Source organism: Apaloderma vittatum, unplaced genomic scaffold, assembly GCF_000703405.1.
Source record: "Apaloderma vittatum isolate BGI_N311 unplaced genomic scaffold, ASM70340v1 scaffold22806, whole genome shotgun sequence".
Lineage (NCBI taxonomy): Eukaryota > Metazoa > Chordata > Aves > Trogoniformes > Trogonidae > Apaloderma > Apaloderma vittatum.
In genome coordinates, this window is record NW_009721551.1 from 1 (window position 1) to 8,926 (window position 8,926).

The window sequence follows — 8,926 nt, forward strand, 5'->3', positions numbered from 1 at the left end:
TGAAACACTCAGCGCGTTTACGAACTCGATTCTCTCGGCCGCTGAGTGACCCCCAGGAGCGGTGGATGTGCCCCGGTCTCTGTGAAACGCGGCACCTGCCTCATGGTGCCCGTTTCTTACAACCTTGGTGTTAAATGTCCGACTTCCTTAACTGTGAAAAGCACAGGAGTCCGTTCTTGAAATGATGTGGGGAGGAGTTACTACCCGTTCCCGTTTGATCAGGGCTGTCCCCGATGCAGTAGGGAGGAAAGTCCTTGGGCAGCGGTCGGAGCGTGGCTGCTGAAGGCAGCGCTCCATGTCGGCAGAGTTCAGATGTGCCTCAAGCTCTGCTCTCTTTTGTTTTCCAGGCAGTTTTGTACAGGCGAGTTCAGGTAAGTGGCTTCTAGAATCTTTTGAAGTAGTCTGCTCAGAGAAACAGAGCTGGCTGAGAAGCAGTAAGGCTCACTTGGAAGTTTGTCTTACTACACCAGTACAAGAGGAGAGAAATCTGCTCTGATGAAGTCGTGATGGGCTCGGTCAGGCGTGGAGCTGGCAGGCTTTCCCTTCAGGGCACAACTTTGTTTGCGCTCAGGTTGCTCTAACAAGTCCTGTCTGCGAATCCCACCTGCTCCTGCTGCAGATTGCAGTGGGAACCTGTGAAGATGGTGTGGATGTTGTGGGGAAGGGTGTGATTTCATGTGCAGAGCCCCGTGGGGGTTTCTCTTTGCCTCAGCTGGGAGCTGAGCTGCAGCGCTTGGCTGTGTATCACCGACCTCTAGGGCAGCCCTTTGGGACTCTGAATCCCTGGGAGGGTTTTGGGTTGGGCTATCCAGGAAGTTGCAATGATCTTCCTTTTAATTTCCTTGCAGGAAAGATGGTGTCCCCATAGGTTATAAAGGAAGCACCTTCCACAGGTAATTAATCTGCTTTTGCTGAGACAGTTCAATAGCAGTCTGAGCTGGGTGTGGTTTTGAGAACTGCCTCGAGGCATTTTTGGTTTGGGAGGCACTTGTAGGTAGGTCATGGCTGGTATCATCGCTCTGTAGCTTTGGGGGGTTCTTGGTGTGCTGGGTTGGAGACGGTTTTCTGGCATCGGTCACCAGATCACTGTCCCTCGTCAGAGAGATCTCTGTCCCTAGTCAGACAGCCGTGGGTCCCACATTTCTGATAGCGACCAGTAGTTAATATTTACTGTAGATTTTAGACTGCAGCATCCACAGACCCTGAAAGCTTTGGCTGTGCTGCGAGGCAGGACTCCTTTTTGCCACATGTGAACCTTTCTGAGCCATTTGTCCACTGAGAACTAAGTATTGTTTTCCTTCCTTAGGGTGATAAAGGATTTCATGATCCAAGGAGGTGACTTTGTAAACGTATGTACTTCTACATTCCTTTTATCCTTTTCCTCTGTGGTGTAACATGCAGCGAGGTGAGATGAGTGAGTGTACCAGCGGTTGGCTTTTTCCACACAACCGCTTCTGCTTTCCTTGTCACACCAGCCTGTACTTCACTGCCAAGTCCAGGTGGGGCCGTACTGAGCAACCTGTAGCCTCCATCCCTGGAAGGCTTGAGCTCGATCTTTACCGTTCCCACGGGTTTCTGTCAGCGGCTGGATGGCAAACGATGCACTGTGTGTTTCGAAACCACTCACTGTCCCTCTTCAGAAATGAAACGTTGAACGCATTCGCTGCTGCTGTGTGTTGGTGGCAGTACGGCATCCATTGTGGGCTGGGTTTAACCCTGTCCTTTTGCTCGGGGATTTTAAATTTGATTTTAAAATGGCATAGTTGGCGTGGCAGTTGGTGAAGAACAACTGCTGTGGCTGAGTGGGCACCTCTGACACACAGGGAGATGGCACTGGAGTCGCCAGTATCTACAGGGGTCCTTTTGCAGATGAAAACTTCAAGCTGAAACACTCTGCTCCTGGGCTGCTTTCCATGGTGAGTGTGAAAAAGTGACATTGTGAGACTAAAAAGCTTTTGGTATGCTCTCTGTGCCCTTTTCCTAAGTGTGTGAATGATTTGCCGGACAACAGGCATCTCTGCTGTCAGGTACAAGGTCTGAAGAACCTGCTGTGTAACTGCTGGTCAGAAGGCTACTCATAGGTTCATGTGTTGAGTAGCACAAAAGTCCGGACCCTGCGGCATCCTTTCTTCTTTCCCTGTTGGGAGGATGGGGCAGGCTTTGTTTGATCATCTTTGAGAACAGCTGGATTCTTACAGTTTTCAGATGGTGGCAAGAGGTGGTGTTTTCTTCTTACCCGGTACCATTGTCCAACACTGACCTTGGCAAGGGTGAAACAAAGAGATCTGGGAGTTTCAAAGCCGTAGCAGTGTTAGCATGGTAGCTCCTCTAATATACGCTTCCTGATCAACATTGTAAACTGCAGCAACTGCATGTTCTCTGGTGGGAACCATCCACTGACTTTTGCAGTAGAAAACAAGTGGACCCGGTGCTTCAGTGTTCCTGTCCACGGCTGCTCCTTCTTCAGCTCTTCGGGCTGCCCTGCCCTTAAAACCTCTTGCTTAGGGCACTCACCATTTGGATTAGTTATTCATCCAGATCAAGGTGTGGTCTAGAAAGAGATATCGTGACACAGCTGAAGAGCTGGTGTCCTCTGGGGTGGGTCGCTGGTATTGCCAACTTTGTGTTGAAGTGACAGAGCTCTGGAGTCGTTCTGCTGGGCCATCCCAGCTGGATCCTTCCAGAGCTGGCTAGCAGTAAGTAAGAAGCCAGTGTGGCTGTGTCCTGTAGAGTCCCGCAGCTACAAAGCCTGCCCAGCTCACTCGTCAGCACAGCAACATGCTTTAGTACCTCCTGGTTGTCAGCAGAGCTTGGAAAAATCGAAACCTTGCGGAGCCGTTTTCTCAGCAGAGCGCGAATGCTCTAGGGGTTGTGCTCAGGTGTGAATTGATTTTCACGTCTGCATCGGGCTGTTCCCGTGAGCCCTGTGCCAATGTGATCATTACCTTTCTCATCCTGATCATCAGAACAGAGATTTTTGTTTTATTATTCTGAGGGAACCTTCCAAATAGCAGAAATCAGCTGAGGTTTTGGGTTGGTTTTTTTCCCGCCCTTGTTCCTGGCTTTCAGTTTTCGCCAGGAGAGCGCTGTAGCGGTAATACTGTACGGGTCACTCAGAAGTTCAGCCCTTGGGAGCGTGCTCTGCAGCCCAGATGTCAGCGCGGCCTTGTGCCTTTGTGAAAGGAGAATAAAAAGTTGGTGACGTGGCTCTTGCGTGCACTGGCATGACCAGAGTTGGTGGCGTGCCAGCCCAGGGCACTCTCCTGTGAGCGTCTGTCTTGCTTCCTTTGGTTTGTGCAGCAGTAACCTAAAAATGAGCTCGGCGAGGTCGAGAGCAGCAGCTTTTTGCTACACGAGGTGCGTCTTCCTGCTTTTTTTTTTCAAGTCTTATATGGTACGCTTGTGTTTTGCCATTCTCGACCCCCAGGCAAACAGTGGTCCGAGCACCAACGGCTGCCAGTTTTTCATTACGTGCTCCAAGTGCGACTGGTTGGATGGAAAACACGTCGTGTTTGGTGAGTACCTGCAGCGGAGGCCCTGGCTCACGATATGGCTGGGAAAAAAAAAAAACCACAAGCCTGCCCAAAACCAGCCACAGGCTGCCTGTTCTTCCCTCCTCGCTTGTGCCAGCGGAGTTATCTGTGCAGCCACATACTGAGATGGATCGCTTGAAGTGCAAGTTGGTTTTTTTCACAGGTTAGCGTTAGATCAGCTCCTCGCTCGGTGCAGTGTGTCGGTACGGAAATCCTTGTGCAGAGCGGACAGCTGAGTGAAGGGATGCATTTCTCCTCTGCTGGGAGAAAGAGCTGAGCTTTCAGTGAAGTTTTCACATAGTAATTCTGTGAAACCACACCTGCTAATTTTTCCTGGACTGCCACTGGAGCTGTAGGATTTCAAGGCCAGCCTCTAAGCTGATGTCCTGCCTATTGCTTCCTCTGATTCTTAAGCAACCGGGCCATCATTCATTGGGAGTTTTGTGTCATTACAAAGGTTGTGCTGATGGAGAGGTGGTTGGTGCTCTGTTTCAGCACAAGCTGGTGGCGATAGGTCTTGAAACCAAGATTTCTGTGCCGCTGTGATGTGGGAAAAAAATGTTCTGAAGGTGGAAAATTTCAGAGGGTTTGTTTCCTCTATCAATTTAGAGGTCAGTGACAAACCCTGACGTGCCCAGTAGCTCTACACTGCACAAGACTTTTTTGGGAGGAACAAAAATGCACATACCTGTGATGAGGTGAGGTGGAGGGCACAAGTAGGAAACCAGCTGTACTGAAGGGGATAAATTTTCTCATTCTAGGTAAAATTGTCGATGGACTGTTGGTCATGAGAAAAATTGAAGTAAGTTCCATTTGCCTATTTCCCTGTGAATGTCCATGCTGGAAAGTGGTGCAGAGGATTAACGAGGGTTGTTCTGTTCTCTCCCGCTGCCTGTTTACAGGATAGCAGGGAATACCAGTGCTGATAACTGGTATTACCAGTTGTCATCATTATAAAATAGCAGGAAATCTGTTGAGGCAAAGGCTGTCATATACATTGACTTTAGGAATGCTATGCTCTCGTGCTTGCTGGTTAGTCTTTGAGCGGGGATTGTGTTCCTGCGGCTTTATTTGCAACGCTTTGCATTTGTTCAGGAAGCCGAATCGAAAAGCTGTTCCATCAGCAACTCAAACAAGAGTGTAAAGCAGATCACTTCTGTGCCATTGCCTGGGATTATTCAGTGGATGCTAAATCATCAGTTCTGCTGATCCGTGATCAGCATGTTTAATAAGAAAAATTAAACTCATCTTCTGATGGGCTTCCAGAAGCTGAAGGTAAATACGCTCATGGGTGGTGGTTGTTGCTGCTGTTGTGACTGGGTGTCACAGCAGGATAACGAGCAGATTTAACAAATAGCAGCGAGCTCTCCAAGAGAGCCGACCATGACGTTCACAGCACGTGTGTGGGATAATGTGCGCCGCCTAAAAAGCGGGGTAAAAGATTTAGTCTAAATCTAAAAAGTGGGGCAGACCTAGAGCTGACAACTTTGAGAAAAAGTCACGTGCGAGGAACTGCCAGGACATAACTGCCAGCCCCTTCACCAGAAGCCCTGACGGAAGGGCTGTGGTTCACTGGCTTATGGCTGGGTCTTGCCGAAATAGGTAACGGCGCTTCTGTGTTCCTGAGAGCTGCACCTCGATTTCCCTGTTCCTGGTGTCGTACAGACATCTCTTAGCCAGTCGTCAAGTACCCGTCACTCACTGGATTTGCTGTTCCAAGTTACGTGTTTGTTTGTCCCCAGAATGTGCCTACGGGTCCAAATAACAAACCCAAGCTGCCAGTTGTCATCTCGCAATGCGGGGAAATGTAAAGCAGTGAAACAGAAGCGCGGTAAGTCTCAGTCTTTACAAGCACCCAATTAAAAGCTGGGCTGCTTTGCTCCTCACTTTTCTCCTGACTTGTTTTTGCAGTCTTTTGAGGCTGCGGAGTGCTGACTCAGCACAGAGAAGCACCAGAAAACGCTTCTCTAACAGTGTTAGTTTTTTGCCAGCTCATCTCCCTGAACTGGCTGCCCTCCGAGCTACACAAACACCAGAGGCGGTTCTAGAGGGAGAAGATTTTGCAGCTGCAATTGAGGGGAAGATGGGGTTGCAGGAGCTCTGCCTTGGCTGAATGTCTGTGTGTGGGGCAGGCAGGGATCAAGAAAAGAGGAGAAAGAGAGGACTTGAGCCTCCTTGCTCAGTGTGGCCATAGGACAGCCACCGCTGAAGGGCCAAGGAATTACCACGTTACATAGTCTTGCCTTAACCTGAATAAAACCCCACTGTCCTCATCTGAAGGGAGATATTTCCAGCATTTTCTATTACTCAGGCTTCATTCTGGGTAAACCAATAGGCTCAAGACAGAGCTCAGGCTAACGTACAATATTCTGTTTCCATTTGTCCGCCCACTTCACTGTAAAAAACACAAGCATTTAAACAAATCTGTCTAGATTTCAGTGTGTCAGGCTGCAGCTTGTCAAAAGTCTGCTGTATTAGCCTTTTGGTTGCTGATTTTTTTGAATTTCAGCAGGCGGTGGCAAAAAGCAAATCCCCAGGATTTGGGCCTTCCATTAAATTGTTTCCAAAGACATCTGGAATTGCCCATGAAGATGTCCCTGCTTCCGTAATAAACTCTTCCAGATCTGCAGTGCTTGGGGTTCTTGGGAGCTCCTCCTGTTTGATGAAGTCCCAACAGGGAATGTAGTCGTTCTTTTGTTTCCCTGGTACTTTCGGAGGCGTTTATCGATTTGGAAGGTGGGGATGACGTCGTTACTGAGCTTTCTTGCAGATGGGCAGACTGATGCTGCTGGGTCGGGTGCCCTTTAGCCCCTCAGACCCAGACTTGTCGATCATTCCTGTTTGGAGTACGTGATGTCTGGCCAACATCCAACTTGAGCCTGGAAGCTTTTCATTTTTAGGTACAAGGCCGGTGCCACCTTGCTTGCATCCCAGCCAGCTCTTAGGAACTGCCCACACTCTGTCTTGCCCGGCTTCGGACAGTCACTTGTCAAGATCCTTTAAAATCAGCCTGGAGAAGCAGGCACTGTTTGGTTTAAGCTCAGGGGAAGGTGCAGATGCCTGGCGTGGTTGGACTTGATGATCTTAAAGGTGTTTTCCAACCTAAACAATTCCATGATTCTATGGAGAATTCCCAGTTCTCCAGGTCACAGTTGACGTGAGCTGCTGCAGGCAGCACGTAGCGCACTCTTGAAGATACCTGCAGTGGCACCCAGTGTCACTGTGCAGCCTTGCTGTCATAGAGTGAGTTGGGAATGGCCATCCCAGCGTTTCCAACCTGTTTCTTCTTTGTTTCAGTGTTCCTTCACTGGTGGTTAGGCTCGTGCTGGCTCTGTGTGGTTCCAACTCCAGCCAGTTCCCCCGCTGCCCCAGCCCTCTCCGCAGGCCAGATCTACGCTCTTGACATTCTCCTGAAATTATTTAATAATTGGCATCTATATTTTAATTTTAATTATTTTTGTTTTTTACATTTCGGAATGTAAATAAAGAATTTTTTTAAATGCGTGTGCAGTGCACGTCAGTTAACGTGCTTGGGAGCTGATTCTTCTCCAGGTGAGAAGGGCTGCAATCCTGAGCTGGTTCAGGAGGGAACACTTGCTCTGTGTGGTGTTGAGGGATGTCGCTGCTGGGAGTTGGCAAAATTGGGAAGAAAGGGGTGAAAGGAGCATGGCAGGGCCATGCTACACCAGCTCCTTTACTCAAGAGGTAAATAAGGCTGCCTGGCAGAGAGGTTCTTAGCATCTTGGGGCTCTCCGGACCATTTCTGTGTGCAGCCTTACTGAAGCCCAAGACACTGGTATGGCACAGGCTTCCATCACCATGAGCTTGCTGGGCTCTGAGGTGAGTTACCCTGTATATGAGCGTTTGTAAAACCTCCTCTGCCGCGTTGTGGCGCTGGTGCTGCGGGTGTTACAGGGGTTTACGTGGGTGCTGCGAGGGTTTTGGAGCAGGGCTTTGGGCTGGGAAGCAGAGAATGATGCTGAAGGAGTGGCTGAATCCTGCGAGCGTGCTTTGGTGTGATCTTTTCTGTCATGCCTGCCTGCTGAGGTCTACACTTCTGGCTGCGGGCACCCTAATTCACAGATGTGGAGTTTTTTCCACCAGGGAAAGCACCTCGTTGCTGGGTCCAGGCTCTGCAGTGCTTTCTCAGCCTGATGTATTTCTGTCGCTGCGATCAGCTAGTCTCGCTTCCCGCGTAGCAGGGGTCAGAGAGCTTCCCCAAATTAATTAACAGCGGCAAATCCATTACAACTCTCTTTGAAAGTTGCTAATTATGTCCTGTTACGTTTCTCTTTGATGCTGAACGTGCAGAGTTCCAGCTTTCCAGCTTATGCATCTTGCCCTTCCTTATCTGCTGGCTGAAAGTTTCTGCAAAGAACATGGTTTTGGGTTTAGTTCACCCATGATGAAATCCCCCTTCAGTGCTGTTGTATGCAGCAAGCCCTGGAATCTCCTGCTGTAGGGCAGGTGATGCATCTTCTCTCTCTGAGCTCCAGCATCTTCCTCCAGCTGTGGATGCTGCAGCTGGAAATAGCGTTGCCAGTTGCTTCATCTGAGGATCAGATTAGCCTACAACTATCATGGCGTGGAGAATTGTCAGTAGCCGTCGGGTGGACCATGTTTTCTTCTGTAGGTGCGCAGCCCTGACATCCTCACAGGCTTCATCACTGAGATAATGGGAAGTTTTCTCCCCAGTTTCCTCTCTCTAGGGTCTCATGTGTGGTGGATTCCCCGTTTGCTATCGTATTTTAAGTTTTAATTTTCAATTGACTTACTGAGCATCATCCAGCTTTGATACCATTCTGGTTTCTACTTCACAATCCTGATGCAGAACCCTTGTGGGAGTGTATTGCTGTTTTAAAGCTCTTTCCTTCGTCAGCTCAGGTGGAGATCTCACTGAAAAGTTACCGAGATAGCTTGACCAGACCTCTGTGCATAAATCCACAGTGGTTGTTGTGGTGAGTTGACCGTGGCCCCATCTGAGCCCCTCACCTGGCCGTGGTGTAATGTGGGAAACTGGCTTCTGTTTTTCACACTAGGAACCAACAGTAATTTGTGGGTGATGCTGGAAGAGCTGATCCCAAAGCGACAGACGGTACAACGAAGGGTCATCTCCCAGAGACCTTCTTGGTAGTTGCCAGCGACCTTTCCCTCCTCTTTCGTGGGAGGAACCGCGTAGCCAAGGGCAGGGCTGTGGATCTGTGGCCAACAACCACATTTTTCAGGGCGAATAAGGTGGCGGACAAGAATGCTGGGTGTCCCCTGGACCTTTCCTCCGGGGAAGCCAGCAGAGACCTTGGATCTCTCCGAGCTGCGGTGAGGTGAAGATGTCAGGGGTGAAAGCCGGCCCTTGGAGGACTCAAGTGGAAGAACCCGGCGCTGATGCTTTCCCG

General features: G+C 49.6%; 1 protein-coding gene across 1 annotated transcript; it reads left to right on the top strand.

Annotated features, from left to right (window-relative positions):
- Window positions 1-347: 347 nt before the first annotated feature.
- On the top strand, window positions 348-5,344 carry PPIH (peptidylprolyl isomerase H (cyclophilin H); the record flags this gene model as incomplete). Its single annotated transcript, XM_009871444.1, has 7 exons — window positions 348-371; window positions 849-893; window positions 1,307-1,349; window positions 1,824-1,916; window positions 3,428-3,515; window positions 4,295-4,335; window positions 5,276-5,344. Coding segments are annotated over 7 exons (403 nt in total), but the record flags the coding sequence as incomplete, so codon positions are not given.
- Between the last annotated feature and the right edge of the window lie 3,582 nt (window positions 5,345-8,926).